This window comes from Sitodiplosis mosellana, unplaced genomic scaffold, assembly GCF_009176505.1.
Source record: "Sitodiplosis mosellana isolate CC-2019 unplaced genomic scaffold, AAFC_SMos_1.0 Smas_scaffold_5, whole genome shotgun sequence".
In the NCBI taxonomy this organism is placed as follows: domain Eukaryota; kingdom Metazoa; phylum Arthropoda; class Insecta; order Diptera; family Cecidomyiidae; genus Sitodiplosis; species Sitodiplosis mosellana.
Window position 1 is genome coordinate 3095168 of NW_022595248.1, and position 23104 is coordinate 3118271.

Below are 23104 nucleotides of genomic sequence, written 5' to 3' on the forward strand. Positions count from 1 at the left end.
ATCTGAATAAATCGAATAAAAAACAAATTATATTCCAATTTTCATTTCAACAACAATTTCTAGACCCAAACAACTTTGACCGATTCAGCTAGAGATGTCTGTTTGGCAGTGGGCATATTCGTTGTGCAGTACACACAGTTCGATGTCGTACCAATGGATACATGATACACATCGTATGCACTTGCTCTCATATTCACCGTACTCATTCAGTCCGATCGTTCTGTCTCACTTCTGCTATGTTTAGCATGTGTCTTATTTAATTTATCTAACACAATCAAGATGAATTATATGGGGCCGAATGTACGTAATGGAGCGTCTGTCATGTACTCATTGATGAAAAACCATCAAGTCTATAATGAATATAAATGCAAATTTGTGAGATCAGCAACAGCAGATGAGTGTGTACGTATTAAAAGGCATTAACCATTAATAGAACGGCGCTTTTTCACTTGATACAAACTCAGGTCCATACTCAACCAATTATTCACTGTACGTATATGTTTCAATGTGAGCATACATGAATTAGCCAACATTTTTATCATACATAATTGAATTGTTGACATTGCATCAACATTCGCCGTCACATTCATAGCTATCAAATAAATTATCGTCAACTTTCATGTCCATTTCTTCATTTCGCCAAATCGTTCGCTTTGGCGCGAAAAAAACGCCTGTATAGAATATGGCGCAACATTAGATTAATTCTCGTTGAATTAGTTGTCGGTGTGTTTGGTTGCATGGCGCGAGCTGGTTCTAGATCGCTCGAACAAACTCCGAGCGCAATTTGTTAGCGCTGGTAATTGTTATTAGCAATGAAAGTGTGAATCGAGTTAATGACAACGAAAGTGTGAACCATGCTATGTATGAGAACCAGACGAAATGAACATAACCTTTGCTAACGAACTGCCTCAAGTATCACGAATGTTAATTGAATTACTAGTACACGACGAATTTCGAATGCACAACCGAACATTCGGTGTGAATTTCATTCAAAGCCGTTGCTCTTTGTTTCTTGTTCTTTCTTTTTAATAAGAACTATTTGCGGCAAACCTTTCGCTGCATCAACAGAGTTACTGTTGCTGTGGGAGGCATTGACCAATCATTGCATCACTCATTATTATTATTACATCAACACAATGGACCCATTGTTTAAATTCGGTTTTATTTAATCATCGAAATTGTTTGGGGTGAATGAATGGAAACAATTTCCTGAATACAAAGCAACGAATTGATTTTAATGGGACATCGATTCGGTTTTGTTATCGATTTTTCTTTTGGCTTTTCATACCGATTTCGGTCGATGTTAAAGTTCTTTGCTTTGACTTGTCAATTTGAGTTCATGCTAAAATTGGGCGCGAAACGAAGCGTCACTTGGTGAACGATTCAAGCGATGTAAATAAAAGCCGAGTCAACAGTTTCGATTCAGACGAAATATCAACAATCTGAGCACGTGTTGATGTCGTGTTTTTGGTTGTGCGACTGTTGTGAACCGGCAGCATTTTCCAGTGAACATAGTCTTACGTACACGCATCGGTTTTGTTCGTTTGTGTCGTTTGTTGTGCACTCTCTTCGACTGGACCGTTAAATTGAGAATCGATGCGACGCTGTTTTTCTTCATACATCGTTCATCATTGAATACACACTGTGTCGCATTTGGAAAGTGACATTCTCTGCGTTCGCATCGCAAGTGTAACAACAACAACAAGAAGAAAAATGTCGGCGACAAACGATATTGAGCTGGTGAAAAAAGCGATAAAAATCATGCAAGTCGATAGTCCGCATAAATTTTGGTATAAATATTGCGAGGATTCGTTGCAAGATCGTTTAATTGATGAATTGGAGTGTGAAATTGCGGCTTATGTAGTGGATTTATTGACACGAGACGATCAAGTACCGGCATTGAACGATGGCGACGTAATTGCTGTGCATCATCCGCACTGGAACAAATGGATTCGCGGTAAATCGGGTCGAAAGAAAAAAGCAAAAAAAGATGGTGAAATCGATATGATCTACGTTTGGGCCATCGATTATGGATGCAAATTACTTTTTCCATTGAAGGATGTACTGCCGCTCACAAATATGCGATTGGCATATCGACGACCAATCAACGTTCACATTGGCGGATTGAGCAACGTTGTGCCAGCCAGACTCGTATGTTTTTTTTCCTCCTAATTAACATCCATCCTTTCGTTTTTTGTTTGATTTTACGGGAATTTGAAATGAATATTTCGGAATTTTCTGATTGAATTTCCGTTTGTTTTGCAGGAATTTAATGAGGTTTTATTCGATATGGAAAGAGTCAAAACGCATCAGTGGTCGAAAAAGGCAACCGAATTGTTTTCGGAATGGGTTGGCGACGAGTCACGGCTTACATTTCTCATTGAATCGGTCGAAAGCAACAGATGCTTTGGTCAAGTGCTAATCTATTGCCACAATAACAACGAACCGTTTTCTGTGGTCGGTGCATTGATGGAACAAGATGAAGCTATCCAAGATAGATGCTACATGAATGGTGAGTGTTTGGTTTTCAAATCGACGGTCAATAAAAAGTGCCGAGAACAAAGTGAATTCAAGTGAATAGATTTCTAGGAAAATTTTATCGCCATTCGACTGATTTCAATTGAATTTTTTTTCTATTAAACAGAATTTATTTTCATTCTTCGAAAAATTCGTCATTTTTTATCTATTCAAGCCATGACATTTCCTCCATTTTTACCCCAAAACAGATGTCAAAACATTGGAAAAAGATGACTTCTTCCGCCTGAATCACGAGATAACGATGCCTCGAGCCGAAGATCAAATTGATGAAATGGCTGGATATCATAACATTTGGATGGATGCTGACGATCCGATGTCATTTGACGACGCACAACAAATTGAAATTGCTTCCGGCAACGATGAGCCGGAGCGTCAACCGCCGCCAAGCCAATCGGGAACGCACGGAAACAGTGCACTAACTGGACACTCCATGAGTACGGTATCGATGACATTGTCCATAAAATCGCTCAACAAATGGAATGTATTGGCCATCACACACGATGTAGTGGTACCGACCAAAGACTGGAAAGACACATTTTATTTCAAAGACCAAATTCGATCGTGCTTGAAGCGATTGTTTCGCGATAAAATCGATCCACTGTGTTCATACGCTTGGCCAACGATAATGCGTGGAAATAGTTGTTTGATGGTTGGAGAACGTGATCGAAACACCATGTTAGTTCTGCCAACCATTTGCACCATTGTTCATGTGAGTATTTTAGAGTTAAACAAGACTGCCATCAATCGTAATTGCAAATTTTTCCATTTAAACAGCGAGAAAGGACTAATGTGAATTTTTCATTCGAACAGCGAATGGTGACCGATTGGACGACATCGGTTAGAATTGAACCGATTGGCTTGATTTTCGTGAGCGGTGCGGAAAAGGTTGAGCCAATGGCAACGATTTGCCGAAAATTGCTACAAAAATCCGGAATGGCCATTGTCAATGTGACCTGTTTGAATAGTAACTTCGAGATAAATGCCTTACTGCAAATGGATCATGTGGATATTTTGGTGTTGCCAATATTTTGCTTTAAAACACTTGTCAATCACATGCCGAAAATCTTCAAAGTGGGTAGACTGCAGTACGCTTGGTTCGATGAGATCGACAAAATGTGCCAAATTAATGAAGTGGAAACATACAAAGCTGTCGATATACTGTGTACACCAGGGCTTGATATGCAGGTCAGTGTTTTTGCTTCATAATCAGACATTTCAATTTTCATATAAAAATCTCATTTATTTTCTAATTTTATTGAGAGTTTACGCAATCAATGTTTTTTTGTGTACGTTTTTCCAGGTAGCTGCCACCGGCCAGACTTACAACCCAATTCTGAATGTACTCTATGATCGAATCAAAATACCAATGCTTTTAATTGGTGACCGAACACCGTTTGAAGCAGCATTATGTGCCGAATGCATCTTTGTGACCGAGTTTATTATGTCCGAAGGGAAAATCAACGATTTGATTGGTATTTTTTTTTACCTTTTCAAATAAAAGACTAAGGAATTCAGTCTTTTTTATTTCAAATTCAACTAATTTCTTACAATTTGTTCGTCCAACAGAGAAATTGCTGGATCAACACGGTATTATGACTGGGTCAATCGTCATTGTCTGCTCCAATTTGTCAGAGGTGAAGTATGTGACAGGAAGTCTGACTCAAGCGAACATCAAATGTAAAGATTTCGACAACACATTCTCGCTGAATCAGTTGAGTAAGTCATTGAATGAGTCATATTTTGATTTGATCAATCAATTGACCTCGGCCACACATTAGCTCTTCTTGAAGCAAATTAGCACTAATGAGACGGTCAAATACGCTATTTGAAATATGACATAAATATGACTATTTGAATATAATCAAACGATATCGTTTCAGAGCTGGTGAATTGGACTGAGCAAGGCCTGAACGTGAACACGTCACTTACAAAGCAAAATATTCTGGTGTGCGAAGACGCAAACTTGGACTCGTTTCCAATTCGAACGGCCAGTCACATTGTGCATTATTCACTGCCGAATGAACTGCAAACATTCCTGTATCGATTCATCACTTGCTTTGGCTACTATGCGGAGAAGCTGGACCGTGAATTACTCAACAAACCGGATAGACATGAGTTGAGCCCACCCATTTGTTTGACATACTTCGATGATGAAATGTGCGATGAATTCATTCAAATCTATGATGTGTTGTCAAACCGAACTCAAACCGAATTGCCGGTTGAATTGAGTAATTTGATTCTGGTGAGAAAAGTCATTCGATTGCATATTTGTTTGTGAAGAATAAGAAGACATTGAGACAAATTCTTTTTTTCTCCAGAATTTGAAGCAAAAACTTGAAGAAATCAAAGCAAACAAGCCGCTCTGTATCCAATTGATTACACGAGCCAAAGACTGTGATATAAGCTGTCCATATCGTCACATACTCTCCGACTTCGACGAAACGTGCGTGCCAGAGTATGGATTCGTGAACATGGAATTGCTTGAGGTGTTGGCGCCAAACCATTTTGCCGTTCGTGTCATTGGTCACAAGCGTAAGCTGGAACACAAATCAAAACCCGTTGAGAATTATGATTTCGAACGGAAGCAATTCGAGCGATCGTTGCGCGAGTACTATTCACTTGATGGAAGTCTTGAGCAAGCAGACCGTATTGTCACTGGTCAAATGTACTTGTATTTCTATCAAAATCGACCAAAACGTTGCCGCGTGGTGACCCAATCAAAGAAAGCCATTCAAATTTACCTGATTGACGACGGAAAATTACGTCAATGCAACGAACATGAATTGTATTCATTGGATGTTGATTTTGAAGAATTTCCATCGCGTGCAATTGAAATATTCGTGTCTGGATATGTGCCGAATGACAACAACATCAAGTGGCTGCCAGAAGCGAAGCAGTTTGTTGAGCGAATGATGAGCTCGCTTAGGGAACGCGATCACAACGAAAGTTATCTGCAGGCGGAAGTGATTAGATGCTTCGATCGCCGGCTTATTGTTCGAGATTTGAAAATCTTGTACAAAGTTCAAAATCAACTGCAAGGAAAGCTCATTGCACGAAGCCTAATCAAATTTCGGATGGCGGAAAAGGCACCACTAGTTTTACATAACATTTTCTTGGACACACCGAACAGCAGCCAAATGGAATCGGAAGCGTACACTGAATCACGCGATGATAATGGTACAACTGACCAAAAGGATTTGGCACGTGAACAGAGCATAGCCACTCAAAGCGTCGGCATTCAAAATTTGAGCACCCAAAGTGTTGACACCCAAATCGTGGCAGCTACGAGCATTCCCCCAGCACCAGTTGATATTTGGAATGACCTCAACTCAATCAGTCAAAGATACACAAGCGGATATGCATCGGCTCATTCATTGGCATTCGACGATGATAACAAGCAAACGATGAACATCCCTTTAGCACCAGCCAATTCAACTGTAAGCTTGATTGAGTTCGGGTGGCCACAAAACAGTTCAGAAATAGCCTTTGGATATGGTCAAACTCAATCGGTTTTCATGAAGGACGTTATACAACCGGTTGTAGCTGTTGCCTCGAATCCAAGCGTCGATGAAATCTTCGGCAGTTTACCTGAAGACATTCAGGCGGCAGAAGTGCTATCGCCAATCAAATGCGATTCAAATCAAATTGATGAAACGGACCACGGTGCACAAGAACCAGAAAATCAAGACAATTGGCTCATCAAATTCAGCGACAGTGACGATGAGGATAGCAACATTGAACCGTCTCCATTTGCCTACGTTCGTCTCATCAATTCGTATGATGATCTTTGAATACTGAAAGACTAATTGTTTTTTTTTCTCTGCTTAGAAGCAATATGAATTTAATTTTTGATACAGATTTGAATTGAAATAATGAAATAGAATAAATGATGAAATAAAGAAATGAAGAATTGAAAAAAAAATCGTGCATTTTTCTAGTCATTTTGAAAACGATTCATTTAAATCTCCATTTAAAACAGCAATGGATGCGTTCACCATCGAAAAACGTTCAGTTCGTTCACAAACTGAACGATTGAGTGGAGCTGTCATTGTCATTAGTTGAGTATTTGACAGAAGCGGCATGTAAACAACATGTGCATTCGGTGGTGACAGGAATTTAATTTACGTTTTCCAGATTTGTAGTGTTGAATTGATAAAAATGGAATCGACAAGTGTCGAACAATTGCCCAACGACGTGAAAAATGAGACGAGTGACAATGTACAGATTGACAAAACCGATGAAAATCCACAACAACAGCGACAAGACTTCAATTCGGAGTACAATAAAATCGAGCTCGGAAATCTGGGCAAATTCGCTTTTGGGGTTAGTATTTTGATGAGATTTTTATTTTCACACTCAAAATTCCGTGATAAAAAATCGTTTTCCATTCGAAAAACCAGGAACTACGTGCATTAATCAAGAAATTAAAGCTAAAACCGACAAAAATCAAGACAACAAATAGTTATGGTGGCCGCGATTTTGCTTTCTTATGTTTCCGTACGGTGGAAGAAAAGGAATCGGCCATGAAACTGTTTAATGGTTACAAGTGGAAAGGCAAAGAGATATCGGCAAAAGAAGGAAAAGCCGTATTGGATCCATTGATCAAAAGACGTCTCGCAGAAGAGAGTCTGGATCAGAATGCGCCAAAACCGAAGAAATTCCGTAAAAAAACGGTCGTCGAAGCAACCGTTCCATTGGCTAATGTTCCATATGAAAATCAACTCATTCGCAAAGAAAAGGAATGCATGAAACATTTGCAGGCGTATGCGACATCGGTTAAGAAAGCTTCACTTGAACTCCGACCGATGATTCAGGCCAATGAAAAGGAGAAAGGTTTGCCCTGCATTTGGCATGGAATAAAACAAGCGCCAAAAATCAATGGCTATCGGAACAAGTGCGAATTTGCCGTTGGATTGAATGCAAATAACGAGCGAACGGTTGGCTTTCGTTTGGGTAGCTACACCGATGGTTCGCTTGAAGTGGCATCAATTCAAGACTTACCTCACATACCGGACCGTACGAAATTGGCCGTTCAATTGTATGAGTCATACATAAAACAGTCAAAGTATGATGTATTCAACATGCAAGTGTACAAGGGACAATTCAGGCAGTTTACCGTTCGATTGTCAGAGTCAACTGGCGAAATCATGATTGTCGCTGGCATTCATACCACAGAAATTCTTGATGAACTCGACGATTTGCTCAAAGATATTGTGGACTTTTTCACGGAACGTAACGGCAAAGAACTCAATGTGTCATCGATTTATTTGGAAGAAATAAATAAACGGGAAATTGGACAGGTACAAAACAATTTTCGACATGTTCATGGGTCGAAATATATTACGGACACAATTTTGGGATTGAAATTCCGCATTAGTGCCGCATCATTCTTCCAAATCAATACACAATCGGCTGAAGTACTGTATGAGTTGGCAATTAAAATGGGAAAAATCGACTCCGGCACAACGATACTCGATATTTGCTGCGGCACAGGCACAATTGGACTATGCTTCGCCAAGGTATTGGTTTTTTTTTTCTCTCAATAATTTGTTCACACTTTCAATTTGAAATTTTGAAATTAAACATTTTAGTAGCAGAAAACACAAGACATCTGGAACATTAATATCTTTTAGATAAATAATTTTTAAAAAATTTCAGCACTGCAAAGAGGTGCTTGGTGTTGAGATCATCGCAGATGCCATCAACGATGCAAAATTTAACGCACAGGAAAACGGAATTGAAAACTCGAAATTTTACGCCGGAAATTGTGATGATTACATTCATTCCCTGGTTTATGAAGCAGAAAATGAAAATCTGCTGGCTATAATTGATCCACCAAGGGCTGGAATTCGTAAGTTTTGCCAATTGTTCTATTTTGTTTGATAGCATCCAATATTCCGAATATTAAATGAGAATTTTCAACCAATGTTCTTAAATTTTATTTTTAAATTCTTCAATTTTCAACGATTTTTTTTTTGTCTTTTAAATGGAATTTCTCCATTTTCAACGAAAAAAATCTCAGTTGTACCGACAATTTGCAATTTTTCAACAAGAAATTTCATTTCCAAACAACAACAAAATTACCAAACTCTCAAATTTTTCCAGAAACAAAATCAAAAGAAGCGCTACGAAATGCACGCGGATTGAATCGTTTCATTTACATTGCGTGTGCGCCAAAAGCAGCGATGCAAAACTGGATTGATTTCAGTCGGCCATGCTCGAAAACGCTAAAAGGCGAACCATTTGTGCTGAAAGAAGCGGCTGCTGTCGATATGTTCCCACACACTGAGCACATCGAAATGGTGCTACTGTTCGAGCGACTTGTTAGGGTGCAGAAAGCAAAGGAAAAAGAAAATGGAAATGAAACCCAAACCAGTGCCGCAAGCAGCACATAACGTACTATACGCACATAACGTATTATAGTATACGCAGAAATAAAATAAATTGTTCATCGCAAAATAAGTTGAATAAAATTGAATTCTTACGAAAAGCCATTCTGGTTTGACTTTAGTTCTGCTTATAATCCGCGCGGTTTCTAAGAAGAAAATTACCTTGAAATCTCCTCGGAAAAGTTTCATCTTCCTTTTCTCAACCGAAACTTCACTACCATGAAATGAAAATCCATCGCAATTTTTTGTATTTTTATTATTTATTGATTTTTATCAGAAAAGATTTTGCATGTGTATCGCATTTTGTAGTCGGTTGTATCGTGTTTTGCTGCCGTTGTTTAAACTATTTTGTAATTTCAATTAAATTGTTGTTGTTGTAATCCCGTTAATGTTTTTGCTTGTTCCTTAATGGCTATTGTAATTATTTTTTTTATAAAGACTGTAATCGTATCTAAAAATCTATTATGTGTTTAATGACGATTTGCATCTTGTTTATTTAATGTTTTGCTATTTGTTTTTTTTTGTTTTTTTTTCATCAATCGTTGATCCACATAGCAATCTAAAGTTTGGTTTTTGTTTCACCTTATTTATTTTAATAATTGTTATGAGTGAGGATATTATTCATTGTTTTGTTGTTGTTGTTGTTGTTTGCTTTTCACTATGTCAGACATGCTGGCTTTAATTAAATTAATTTAAATTGTTGTTGTTGTTAAACGTTCTGAGGAATATTGTTGGTTTCGAAGAATCTCTAATAAAATTTGGTTTGGTAGTTCAACTACCGTAGTTGTTGCTATCAATTTACCATTGTCGTAATAATGTTAGAATTATATCGTCTCGTGTGTTGTGTTTTTGTGTAGTCAGTAGATACATTTACATTGGATTTGTTGCTTGAGTGTGTGTGTGTTTGTGTTTTTAAATGCGTTTTTGTTTTCTCTTTTAAACCGTTATTATTTATTACTTTATTATTTTTTCCATTAAATAAATAACTATGTCCTAAGTTTAAAATTAAATTACATTACTTTTTTATGCTTTAATTTGTGTCTTATTATGTTTTTTTCCATTTTTTTGTTGTCTTCTCGTAAGTAATTTCTTGTTTGTTTAGTGAATTAAGTTTGCTTTTTTATGTGCAATAAAATTTTAAATTGATTCAATTATGCAGTAATGTTTTTGTTGTTTATGTCAATCGCTAGTAAAATCGGGTGTGTGTTTGTGTGTAGAATTGGATGAGGCTATCAAAAATCGCAGTAAATTTCGAAGAATTTGACAACAATTCGTTAATTCGTTAGCTATTGTATGTTGTCGCATGTGTTCGACTCGAAAAAAATGATTGAAATATTGTGTGTGTTGATACCGGGGCATTTGGTTTTTTATTTTGAATATATGGAGAGAATGGTATAAATGTGTGTGTGTGTGTATGGCTTTTGTTTAGCATTTGACCATTCGATAGTTTACTAATTTAGTTAATCAAATACTCTATCGCTCACTGGTTTTGTTTTATTATGTCTCTTTTTTTGTTTAGTTAAATACATTTAAAATAGAATCGATATATAAACAAACGCTCAATTCGTTAATCAAATAATTCACTCATTGAAAATTAATTAATTTGTTGTTGTTGTAGACTCTACAGAACGATTCACACACTTTTCACACGGATCGACAAATCGTCGACCCTCAAATATCATAGACTAAATTGTGTGTGTGTGGGTGTGTATTTATAATTATGCATATAATTTGTTGCTGTTGTTGTTCATTATCGTTAATGTTTATTATTATTATGGAGTGTGTGTGCCTATAAATCTGTCCATTCAAATTTTTCTTCAACTATATTTAAAATCTCTGCTGTTCAATTTTCAGTAATTCTTTATCGTCTTCTCATTAATTTCTGCTCTGCTTTTTTTTTCTTCTTTAAATACACATAATAATTCTTTAACGTCTATTTCGATTTTACGTTTTTCATCTAGATTTTTTCTCTTTTTTTTATATATATTAATAAATATTGAAGTGGTTAAAATGTTTTGTTTATTTTAATCGCTACTACCTGCCAATTTGAGTGAGTGTTTTTCGCTGAAGATGCTCGAAAAGAGAAAATTGAGGAAAAGTAAGAGTAAAACTAAAAGTTATTTCCTCGTTTAGACTTGTGTGTTTCAATGTTTTAAATCTTAAGCAGTAGAGAGAATTCAGTTGTTGTTGGCTGTCATCGGCACGGGTGGCCGCATTGAGAAACGAGCTATTAAGTTTTTTTTTTTAAATATTCTTGTTGAATACGTGCGCATTATGGCTAGGTGCATTTCATCCACTTTTATGTTATTCTCTTTAAATTTTTTTTTCTTTACGTTAAATAGTTTCACAATCCTTCATTCTCACCACACTAGGTTTTTTTTTTGCTTTAAAAATCGTTTTTTTTTTTTAATTTTTTCTTTCTTTCTGTGTTTTAATAATAATTAGTTTGTAATTTAGAACTTGCATTTTTACAAAAACGTTTATTGCTAGCGCGTTGTTCTGGTTGAAGAGAGAGATTTAGTGTGACATATTCTCTTGTTTGTGTCTCAGGATTTGTTTTCTTCTTCTGATAAATAAATTAAATATTTCATGTTTTTTGCTCAATCATCTTCATTTTTAAAATTGTCTTATATTGAACTTATAATCGTCGGTGTCGCGGACAATTCACGATGCGCGCGATACACTAGCAATCACGCTATTTCTCATCTACTTCACCTTCTTCTTCTTTTTTATTCTCCGCCCTCCTCTGAATTATAGTTTTTATTCGGCTGATACAAATTTTTCCTAAATTTATTTATTTACACAATATTTCAACATTCAAATGAAAATCTGGCGACACAAACAGTTTTGTTTTTTTTCATTCGTTCTTTGTTTCTTTTGGACAAAAGACATTCAAAGATCGCTAGTTTTTTTTTATTCTCTCAATATATCGTCCTTCTTGAAAAGTCGGCGTGGTTTTGTTTCCTTTTCTAAATGAATATCCATGTGTTAAAGGTCAATTTTCTTTTATATATTCTTAATTATATTCTTGTCTGTTTTAATTCGTTTTGACATATGGAAATGGCGAAGACCAGTCTTGATTTGTGTATAATCGGATATCGCACCGAAACAACCTCAGGTGGGCTACAAACTGATTAGAATAAGCCTAATGTCTTTAATGTCGAATCGAATGAAAATTTAATTTTACAAAAATTAAACGAATTTTAGAAACATATTATGATAAAATTAAAACAATTTGGATTTGATTTTTCTTAAAAAAAAAAAACGCAAAACTATAACGTGAACACAAAATTTCTGGTGGGACCAACATAAAATATTTGTTAAAACATTCTTGTAATTTCAACGAAGAAGAAGAAAAAAAATCTTACTCTATAATAAAGGAATTTACTTAAACAAAAGAATTCTTATTGTTTTCTCCGAAAGAAAAAACTCGCTTAGGCGGAAGTTCAAGAAGAATTTTTTTTTTCCAAAGCCGATGCGAAGAACAAAATCTTACAAATTAACGCAAATAGAATCTAAATGGCTGTAGAACAAATAATAATTACGAAGCGGGATGGGGAAAGAGAGGGTGATTCTTGCACATTGACTGGAGGTGATAGATGACAAGAGGATGACTTTTCCATTCCGACACAATGTTTGTTTTAACATGTTTTTAGTTTGAAACCAATAGTAATTCCATTTTCCATGAGTCAATAAAGTTGCCGTCGCGTTGAGCCATCGAGAACTCGGCTCATCCGTGTCGGCATGTTCGTCTTTTCAAGTGAATCGAAAAAAAAATTGTTATAAAAAGTTGTTTTTTTTTCGTATTCGGAATGTTTCGCTATTTAATTCATAGTAAATATTCATCCTAATTAAATTGTTTTTTTTTGTTGTTGTTGTTCATGTTGTTGTCGTGTGTATTCTAATAACGAGATCAATGTCAGTGATCACTCAATGTCTTTCAAAATTAAGTGTTTGTTTTTTTTCTTCTTTCGTCGTCTGCTAAAAAATGTCGCGATTGGTTTTTCTACTCAATTGTATGTGTTAAGTGAATATTTGTTGTTGTTGTGTGGGTGAGAGAAGGAGAAAGTGAGTGAGTAACAATTACCAAAATGAATTGTTACTCAAAAGTTTCAAAATCGCAGTATTTCTGCGTATTTTTTTCTCTCGTCATTCTTAATTTAAACATTAGATTTTTCTTCATTTCTTTTTCTTAGTTAATGAGTGATCGTTTTGTTGTTGGTTTTCTTTGTGTGTGTTGTGTGTAGAACAGAGATATTTGTTTTTTTTTTCTTTTCATTTTCATTTCATTTTTAGTTTAGTTTCATTTAAATTCTAGTTAACAAGCGCTTTCTAGTTCAATCGAACTATTTTTATTGGCGGTGACGGCGTTTGAATGTTGTTGCATTTGCATAGCTTGACGTTTTCGATAAGCATAAAATTCTTCTTTCATCGCCTGCACTCGTGCCTCCATATTTTCATATTTGGATACGCGTTTGCGTTGGTACGGTTGCAGTGACTGCGTGTGCAGTAACGTAAATTGGGAATTGTCTGGTAGAACAAGGTCGCGTGTGGATAATAAGAGGTCGTCACGTGTTGCTCCCGTCGGTGTTGATGCAGTCGGCGTTGGTGTGGCCGTGGCCGGATCGAATTCATAGTGACCATCAACGCTGCCCACGTCAACGGCTTTGGCATCCATTGCACGTTGTGTTTCGCTGTTATTGGTGGCATTTAAATAACTGTCACCATCGCCGACGCCGCTGCCGGACATTTGTTTGATTAAATCGACCCAGTGCTCCATTGTGTATGGTGATGAATGTTGTGACGTTGACGATGCATCGTATGGATAGTAATAGTACAATGGTTGTGGTGGTGGCCGATACGGTGGTAAATTGCGAACACTTGGCTGGCTTCCTGAGCGTGAGCTATGATTTTGCTGGTGGGCGGCATGTGATGTGTTTCGGCTGCCGAAACCGCTTGAGCTCGATTGACTTTCCGGTGATGCTTCCATCGTGGTGTCGATATAATTGACAACGGCTGGCAATCCAAGTTCAGGTGCACTTCGAGCCATGCGAACGTGTCGAGGTAGTAATCTTGATTTTGGTCTTTGATGCACCAACGGTTGTTGCTGGTGCTGTTGCCGTTGGCCATAATTCATGTGATGCAAATGAGGCTGATAATATGAATTTGGTAGATATTGGGACGGTGTGTGTAGCATTTGTGCATGCAATGGATTGTATTGTTGTGCCATTCGTTGCGTTTCCTCGTGTATCGCACGCAACGATGGCAACTCTTGTGCGTAACGCTCTTGTAGCAATCGCAATTGGCTTATGTTATTCGAATTGTGCGGCGTCGGATATGAGCGATCACGTGAGCTTGCCTGCAGCACCGATGATAGATCGCTAAAGTACATGCTTTGCGGTGATAAAATGATTGATGAATGTGCCATTGGACTAGAAACAGCCGGTGAACTAGATACAATGCGTGAAACACGCGACGGTGTATGTGGATACGGAAGTGTATGACGCATTGCACTGCGATCCAATGATTCGATATTTTGATAGGTTGGCGGTATTGGATGCAATTCAACTGGCACAATTTGTAGAAGCGGCTGCCCATTATTGCTGCCACTACCGCCGTCGCCGATACGCAATAAGCCATCATGTGATGCACGACGAGGCGTTGGTGTTACTGGACCAAAGCTCATTTCACTTGGATATGAAACAAGCGGCCGGCGCCAAGATGTTCGCAATTTGTTATCAATTTGCTGTTGTGTACTTGCTGCTGGCGGTGCTTGTCGCGGCAAAAAACCACCATCATCACTTTCACTCGAATTCGAACCAGTTGCACTTGTTGGCCGAGAAATTTCCAAATCCGAACCATATGTTATGACGAAACGACCATCGGTCGACCGATGGATTTGATCGATTTTCTTTGTAATCATGTCACTGGGCCGGGTTATCGAATAGATTGATTGACAGTTCGTGCAACGATCCGATGGCCAAACCCAACGTACAATTGCAGCGAGCGTTTTTAGGCCTGGTATTCGACTCCTTCGGTATCTATATGGTGGGCAATGGGAGAGGGAGAGTTGTCGTAAAACAACATGGCAATTTTGTCATTTTACATCGAGACAAGAACGGGAGAGAGGGAGAGAGAGAGAGAAAGGGGAAACAAAAATATCATTAGTATTATTGAATTTAAAATTACATGCAAAGGACAAAATAAACAGGAAAACAAAAGCTAAAAACAATGAATTTACATGCAATTGATTCAACAACGATAAAAACAAGCGGAAATATTAAAAAACCCGTACTAGAAAATTATATTCAGAAAATGGCACACGGCACACAACCAAAAACAAAGTAAAACAAACGGAGAGCGACAAATAATAGGGCACAAAATCATAATAATACAAAAATACCATCCTCTTGAATAATACTTGACACAAATGCACGTACCGAACACAAAGTAAAGAAATCAAATAATGACAACGCAATCGCAATCGCAATCGCAATCGCTCTATGGATAGATATAGTTGTTGTTATTTTCACTTTGCACATTTGCTTTCGCCTTCATGGCACGTCGATTTTTTTTGTGTTGCCATCAAAATTGCATCTTTTTTTTTCCTTCTGGTGGGAATAATTTCAAACGTGCATTCCTTTTTCATTGGCTGTTGCGACAAAGCAAAGTAAACAACATTTCACTGAGCGCACGCTTTCGCGTCGTTGTCAAATAGATCTTGCAAAACGAAAAATTAAACTGAATAAGCGCAAATGAATAAATAAGACATAGAGACAGTGAGTGAGTGAGTGAGTCTCATTGAGAGTAAAATGTGTTGTCTCTTGTACACAGAGAGGAGAAAAAAGAAACGCGGGCATGCATTTTTTTTTATTGCACTTGCAATGCAATGGTTACTTTGCAACGGGCTAATAAAAGAATTTCTTTGCAAAATGACACACACACACAAAAACACGAATAAACAAGAGACAAGACAAATAGAACAATGTGGTGAATTGCGAGAGCAAACTATTGAAAGAATAATATTTACTGATGGATTTGAATGGCAACGCAGAAACGTATGACAACGTAATGTCTTCAATTGAATGGAATTTAATTAAATTGATGAGCAAGATGCGAAACAAAACAAAAGGCAAAAAAGAAAATAACGATAACAAATGAAATTTACAGCAATGACGATGCTAGGGGCCTGGACACTTGGATTATTATTTATTTCGCGACTTAGAGGAATGCATTGAATGATAACGCGTTTCTTGAACTTTTTTCACTGCTAGATGTTCATTGGATTTTATCAGCTGTGAATGGAGCTATTGTCTTGAGGATAAAGTAATAAACATGAGCGTGATAAAATACTGACTCATCCTTTTTGTTGTTGTTTCTAGTGTCAAACCTCATTTTTTGTAGACGGATGACACAAAAACTAAGCAAGTTTTAAATGGAGAATAAACAAAATGAATGGAATGATGAAATTCACTTTCATAAAGTCACTAAAGCTCCATTAGAATCAAAATGTGGATAGAGAGAAAAATTACATGAAAAATGAAGAAACACGATGATGCAATCGAAATGACTTTCTTGTAATGTACAGTGAAAAAAAGTAGGAAATATGGTCATTACTACAGCAAGGATCAATGCAAAAAATGAATACAAGAATTGGTGCTAGAAGCATTTCATTTATGGATTGAATGGCAAGTGAAGCGTTGTATGTAATTTGAACGTAGCAACGTCGTCGTCAGCAGCAGCAGAAGAGGTTAAGAGACAACAACTTAAAGCGATTTAAAAAGGATGATTTTCAAGGAAATGTCAATCAAATTATTACCGAACAGAACATGGGTAGGTAGATAAATATATAAATCGGTTAAAAAGTCCCAAAATGATACACTCACACACACGAAAAAAAACATAAATCAAAACCCAAAAATGATGATGTAATACGCATTCGAAGAGCATCCAAAAATCATAACCGAAAAATAAACGAGGATAGAAATTAAACGAAAGACAATTTTGTTAAAAACTCAAAGGACACACAGCATTTTTTTGGGTAGAAAAAGATTTTTTTTTTTCTCGATTTTGGGTTCAATGTTCTTACGATTTTTCAATTGGCTAGGTCCAGGAATTATAAAAACGGTCTCGTAATCTCGATATTCAGAATCATTTCTAAAATTATTATGACTGTTGATGATGGTTGTTGTTGTTGTTGGACGACAGACAGACAGAGATGATGTGTTGATGTTGTGCCGATTTTTGATTTTTTTTTTTTTTGATTTTCGTGTGCGTTAATTTGATTTATAGTCGAAATGTAGTGAATGCACACACAGAAAAAACGAATGGAATGAAGGAAAAGATAAAAAAAAAAATAGAATGAATTCTTTGTTTGTAAACAATTTGAATCGAATAGATTGTTATGGGGGAGACAATTTAAATCGAATATTTTCTAATTGAGGAAGTGGTGTAAATGGCGAATAATCGAGTTGTTCCACGGTACTGAATGCGAAGTGCTAATGAGCTGTGCACGGCATTAAAAAGCATTACAAAAGCAAAGTGCACTTGTCAAACGGGTGAGTATTGTTTGTAGCGGAGATCATCGCGACGGAATGACTCGATACGAATGCGCCAATTAAAGGTAATTTTCGTTACATTGATCCACTCGAACACAGCTACAGCCGTTCTCTCACCTTAATTAAATATGATGCACAGTTAGTGCACATGTTACAATAGATGAAATAGAGCAACGGAGAGAATGACTGTAGTACATCACAATCATTTCAAATCATCAATTCATTCCATCCACACATACACACACACGTGATATCTCTGCAGTAACACATAATTTGATGTTTGCAATATGACTGAATCGGCAAATCAGCGAAATAGATGTGGTTTATAACCACGAGGCTGCGAATGTTACCGGCTGAAAATTTCAAATATGTTCCCACTAAATATGTGTTCCATCATACTTACTTATTCAAAGGCACATGACTACTGGAAGCTGAACCCGTACGACAATGTGAATTTCGGGCATCCGTTATTCTACACGCTACCATGTTGTATGCTGCAAACGAATAATTTCTACAATTAATGATGGTAATAATAACCCATCCTATCCACACTCATTAATATATATAAATTGTTTTCCGAATGGTGTGTATAATTGATATGGTGGTTGTGTTTTTTTCTCTTTTTTTTTCTTTTCTGTTTGTATTAATGCTAACGTATAAAATTTTCATTCAATTGACACTGATATACTTGATAATAATAATAATAATCGATTTAATTCGGTATTTATAATTTGAATTTTAATGCGTTTGTTTCATTTACACATTATCATCAAATATATTCTCTCTTTTTTTTGGGTTAGTTAAGCTTCAACCAAATATGTTAGTAAATTTATTGGTTGTTTTTTTTTTTTGGTTTGCTCCACAAAATTAATAATCAAATATATAAATCGAAAAAAAAAATAGACAAATTTTCTATTAACATTTAACCACATGCAACCAACACCACAGTTTGTTAATTCATATATATCGAGTGATATAATTAGGACCCGGTTGATCGTAAAAGCTTGAAGGTATTTTGGGAACGCCTTTTGCAAGGTGTATACCTCAAGTCTACCCTCATGTATACGTTTTCCTTTTCTTGTTTCACTTTTTCATTTTAAATCTCGTTGTTGTTAAGTTTTGTTGTTTTTTGTCGGCTTTAAAAAAAAATCATTAAAACGACGTCAATATTTCGCGTTTATATGTTTTTCTCATGATGATTTTCTCTCTCTTTTTCTATTGTCATTATCATTATTATTTTTTCTCGGCGAGGTTGAAGGGAAACGGAAACATGAACGAATGCTGATGAAAATTTTCATTATTTCATTAAAAATTCTTTTTTTTTTTTCAATCTAAAATTTAATGATTTTTATCTCTCTCTCACGCTCGCAAGCTCGACGGGAACATGCTGATTGAGACGTTGTGTCTGTGCTTGTTCATCCCGAATATGCCACCGCCGCCATGGTATTCACTATTGCCACACCATGCTGCGTTCATGATGAGCGAATATTACACACACACAATGTATGGTCATCGTTGTTTCGATGAAATTTATGCAAAATTCAACAGCAACAGCTTTTACCTTTCATATTATTAACGTCCAACGTATCGTCCCTCCGACGACGAAAAAAAAAATTAGCCAACCGACAATATATTCCAACTTGATACTCTTTTTTTTCGCCTTTCGTCGGGCTTTCTATTTTTACCGCAACACGTTTCATAATTAATAAATTTTTTTCCCTGTGAGCAACGGATGTAAGGAGAATCAACGCGCTATAAACAAAGAAAATGTAATGCAAGTGTTGACTTGATTGTTGTTGATGCCTCGCCCTGGCAAAAAATACCGTTGGATGTGAGTGAGAGAAAAAAAATGTGAATTAAATGTGGAAATTGCAGAAAAAAAGCAATGGACGTTAATTATGATGTTGTGCGAGAGAGGAAGAATAAGCGCTGTGTGACGAAAGCAATATTGAATTTGCCGCGGATTTCATTTAATGAGCTTTTGTGTATTCAATTGCGTTTGTTACTTGGATATTAGTGCAATTGTTCGTGGGTGTTGTTTTTTCCTCCTCTGTTCGTTCGCTTAAGCGAATATGTCCATTTCAGATAGGTATTTCATTTTTGGCCAGATGCAAGTTGGGTTGGAAGCCTTGTTAGCCAAGTTGTCAGTATCATCACATCATATTGACCTGTGTTCAGAGAGACAGGCACACAGTCATCTCCTACGCATTTCGATATGTTCGCTTCCTTTTGTGAAAGCCTACGTTATCTTGTTCATTGCGTGTGTCCATTTAATGTTCAACTGCTTTTAATTCTGGGGGCAATTTGTTGGATGTTGTTAAACCGAGCGGAAAAATTTTAACATTTCAACTGTCTTTGAAATGTATAAAAATATTCGTTTCTTGTGTGCTCAGTTGTTGTTGTTGTTTTTTTTTTTCGTTGCTCTGCCATGTTCATCATAATCGTCGTCGTCGTCGCGAAAATGAAAAGGCATACCATTTTGTAGTTGAATTATTTTCGAAGAAAAGCGCCATTTTAATGCGCGATGTGCACATGGACAGAGTAAGATAGCGAATGAACGAGAGACTACTTTATAATTACAGATACAGAGAAATGCCGGGGAAAATTAACCCAGTCCGAAAAAATTGCGTACACGGAACGAGAAAGAGAAGGTGGGGGTGGCAAAAGTAATGGCATTATTTGAACAAAGGGTCCCGTGTTTTGGGCTGGAAAATTTGCGGTGAATGAATAAAAAAAAGGGGCTCATTAAATTGTTGTTTAATTAGATATGGATACTCTGTTTACATCAACGGCTTGCATTAAAAATGGATATTTTTCTTTCTGTTTATGCTTCACTCCAACACGTTTCATCCTTTGGGCGTTCACCAGAAAAAGGAGAAGAAATATTTGCTTTACACATTGTCGAGCGCATAATTCTGTTTTGTTTTTTTCAAAAGACGACGAGAACGAATAGAGCTATTTTATACGGCTGTTTGTTTTTAATCCGCTGCGCTGTTCCTTCCACCATACGCCAAACATGTAAATAATTCAAGCAAAAGGTTTTCTGTTCGGTCGCTGAACACAACACAACATTACATCGTTTCATCGCTGTACTTCACCGAATCGTTCGCATTTCTTTTTCTTCTTCGTTCGGTTTGGTTGGCGCTTCTTTTATTATTGGAGACACATATGTGTGCAAATAAAAAATGTGTAATTTTGTATGTATGTTTGGTTCCGCTTTCCATTATCCAATTTTTGTACTCGTCCCGTTTTCGTTGTGTGTGTTTTTTTTCATTCTCGTATCTCATTTTATTTTATTGAATTTCAATTCGACAAATTGGTTGTAGCCATTTCAACGACATACCCATTACGGGATTTGTTTTGCTTTCTCTGTTTTTTTTTTCGTTTCGCCATCATCACCGCCACTTTCGTCGTCGTCGTCGTCTTTGTTGCTGTTGCCATTTTCTATTCGCACCGCTCACGGTGGAAATGCTAAGTTTCAATGTGTAAGATTCCAAACGGACTTTCTCAACAAGACGCTCTCTGCTCGCCTTTATTTAGTGCGGAAGAAAAAACACACACACGGTACAAATTCGGTAGTTTATGCGACTAAATTGGCAAAAAAGAAGGCACACAACTGAACACACACACACACACACATACACAAAAAGCTAGTATAAGCTTCTTATTAGATCCAGTATGTACACAATTTTAAGTGCTTTACTCTGACACACAATCGCATGAATACACACTCATATGGTGATGGTTTTGCGGGAATACAAAGTCATGGCACAGAGAGCGAGCGCAAACAAAATGGGGCATCGAATGAAAAAAAAAAGCAGCGGCAGCAGCGACATACATTTAGGCTCAATTCAATTCACTGCTGGGCTACATGAGCTTCGGTCGAGAGCGTAAAAAAAGGGAACACAACGAATTGAAACCGAAAAAAATATGGTGTTGGAATACCGTAAATCCATACCATTATGAAGGCTTGAATTTATGTACAAATTTCTGGTGTGACACCGAAACGCGATTGATTTTAAAGCACATCCGAATAGATCGGATTTCGAATGAATGGTGGAATTCAATCGATCTGCCTCGATATGGACGGATTTAAATGTGTGTCGATAGAAATCACTTTGGACACTCCAGCTCATTATTTATTCAATGATTTTTTGGTTTTTTCCCCCCAATGCTTCGCCACATTCCAATCCCGTTTGTTTCTTCCGGTGTGATTTTCTTTTATCTACTTATCATTCTTTGGCTCGACTTTAATGGCATTTTTTTTTTCAATTTACAATCAAAGACGAGCGCATACACCAATTCAAGATGCTGCAAAATTAATTCCAAGTTTCGGTTGCTATTTTTTTTTCAATCAACACTTTGCCGAAAAACAAAACTCTTCCTTTAATAAAGATCTTATGCTTTGGCTGTGCAGTCATATCGCGTGACTCATGGGATAGAGAAAAGCTGGAGCATTCCATTTCCTACAGACTTTGAGAGCAAGAGCAGAAAAAAGGCGAAGGCACTTGAATGCACGCTCTTTTCTCTTTCGCTCGTTCTTTGGAAAACGTGAATACATTCATCGACATCGTCTTTGGTGTCGTTTTCTTCCACATCGTTCGAGATGTTCATTGTTTTGATGCGACGAAACTATACCAAAGTATATGAATCAATCGACTCATATACACAAAGAAAAGTGGAGTACAAGGAGAGAGAGCAAAAAAAGGCGACAAAATAAAAGTGGCTAAAGAACAAAATCCCATATTTACAGCCAACAGCAGCAAAAACAATGACTCGGAAAAAATCCCATTTCCATTTCCAAGCTTCACTTCTTGTGAACCGACGGAATTGAGCAACAAATAGAATAAAGATATACGTAGGGCAAAAACAAGTGCATGTCATTTGCTTGCGCCGCGCGCACACCAAAAAAGCAACAGACTACTCCCAGTTACACTTTCATTTTTGTGACTTTTCAGAAGGGAAGATAGAGGCCTTTCGACACAAAGACGGTAACGCCATCGATTGTTTTCCCTTTTTTCTCTCTCCAGAAATTAACTTTGTTGGCTTTTCACGTGTATCATGTAGAAAATTGTATACCTTGGAGAATTTGTGCCTGACAGTTTTGTGAAATGCAGTCGTCGGAAGAAGAAGGAGGACGAAAAAAGACGAAGAAGAGGAAGAAATGAAAGAATGAAATCGATAGCAGAAAAAGAACAACAAGCATAAAACCAATTTGAATGCTGGGCTATGGCTTGAGGTTTCAAGTCAAACATGAAGCGGTTATTGATCTTATTAAAATTCAATTTTGCCATGTCTTTGAGCGAAATCCTACGAAAACGTGGCAACGGCTTGAAAAAAAGCAGCTAGTTTTGCTTGTCATTAATGGCCACAAATTTGGCTTTGATTTTTGATGATTAATGTTTTCCCGTTTGATAAGAAAATGAATACAATCGTGTTTTTCCATGGTCAGTCCTTATAAAAACTCTAATTAGTCAGTTGGTACAATGAATGGAAGAGAAAAAAAAAGTCGTTGCTCTCATCATTATTATCGAGTCATGTTTTTGTGTATTGAGTGACGTCTCAATGGAGCTTGTTTGAACAGTCAATTTCCGAGCATTAATCGATACCATTGGCAGC

General features: G+C 36.9%; 3 protein-coding genes across 11 annotated transcripts in view; 2 read left to right on the top strand and 1 right to left on the bottom strand.

Moving 5' to 3' along the window:
* Nucleotides 1–749: 749 nt before the first annotated feature.
* Nucleotides 750–6460, top strand: LOC129567060 (putative ATP-dependent RNA helicase TDRD12). 3 transcript variants are annotated; one of them, XM_055443592.1, is made up of 8 exons: nucleotides 750–2151; nucleotides 2266–2512; nucleotides 2727–3247; nucleotides 3313–3723; nucleotides 3839–4010; nucleotides 4105–4254; nucleotides 4419–4780; nucleotides 4857–6460. In XM_055443592.1, the coding sequence occupies exons 1-8, from the start codon at nucleotides 1714–1716 to the stop codon at nucleotides 6327–6329; spliced, it is 3774 nt and encodes a 1257-aa protein (XP_055299567.1). In that variant the 5' UTR covers nucleotides 750–1713; the 3' UTR covers nucleotides 6330–6460. The 3 variants fall into 3 exon arrangements, with proteins under 3 accessions (XP_055299567.1, XP_055299568.1, XP_055299569.1); XM_055443593.1 differs by having other exon boundaries at nucleotides 752–2151; nucleotides 3349–3723; XM_055443594.1 differs by lacking the exon at nucleotides 750–2151 and having other exon boundaries at nucleotides 2387–2512; nucleotides 2693–3247.
* Nucleotides 6461–6582: 122 nt separating this feature from the next.
* LOC129566881 (tRNA (uracil-5-)-methyltransferase homolog A) lies at nucleotides 6583–9028 on the top strand. The gene is made up of 4 exons (XM_055443236.1): nucleotides 6583–6861; nucleotides 6939–8057; nucleotides 8197–8389; nucleotides 8644–9028. Exons 1-4 carry the CDS (start codon nucleotides 6697–6699, stop codon nucleotides 8931–8933), a joined length of 1767 nt encoding a protein of 588 aa, XP_055299211.1. The 5' UTR covers nucleotides 6583–6696; the 3' UTR covers nucleotides 8934–9028.
* A 409-nt stretch (nucleotides 9029–9437) lies between these two features.
* The window catches only part of LOC129566879 (protein turtle), a 197789-nt gene continuing 184122 nt past the window's right edge, over nucleotides 9438–23104 (bottom strand). For 3 of the 7 annotated variants that reach the window (XM_055443231.1, XM_055443232.1, XM_055443233.1), the window contains 2 exons: nucleotides 17889–17979; nucleotides 9438–14968 (listed from right to left, as the gene is read on the bottom strand). In XM_055443231.1, coding sequence (XP_055299206.1) covers nucleotides 13246–14968; nucleotides 17889–17979 — 1814 coding nt within the window. In that variant the 3' untranslated portion in view covers nucleotides 9438–13245. Of the gene's footprint in view, nucleotides 14969–17016; nucleotides 17100–17888; nucleotides 17997–23104 lie in introns of those variants that run through there. The other 4 variants (XM_055443234.1, XM_055443235.1, XR_008687798.1 and 1 more) reach the window with 3 other exon arrangements.

Bases quoted from the DNA above. Each gene is read 5' to 3' on its own strand.
- LOC129567060 (XM_055443592.1), top strand. From the start codon at position 1,714: ATGTCGGCGACAAACGATATTGAGCTGGTGAAAAAAGCGATAAAAATC. The intron at 3,248-3,312 runs GTGAGTATTTTA...CCATTTAAACAG, and splicing joins CCATTTGCACCATTGTTCAT to CGAGAAAGGACTAATGTGAA. The intron at 4,781-4,856 runs GTGAGAAAAGTC...TTTTTTCTCCAG, and splicing joins AATTGAGTAATTTGATTCTG to AATTTGAAGCAAAAACTTGA.
- LOC129566881 (XM_055443236.1), top strand. From the start codon at position 6,697: ATGGAATCGACAAGTGTCGAACAATTGCCCAACGACGTGAAAAATGAG. The intron at 8,058-8,196 runs GTATTGGTTTTT...AAAAAATTTCAG, and splicing joins TTGGACTATGCTTCGCCAAG to CACTGCAAAGAGGTGCTTGG. The intron at 8,390-8,643 runs GTAAGTTTTGCC...AAATTTTTCCAG, and splicing joins TCCACCAAGGGCTGGAATTC to AAACAAAATCAAAAGAAGCG.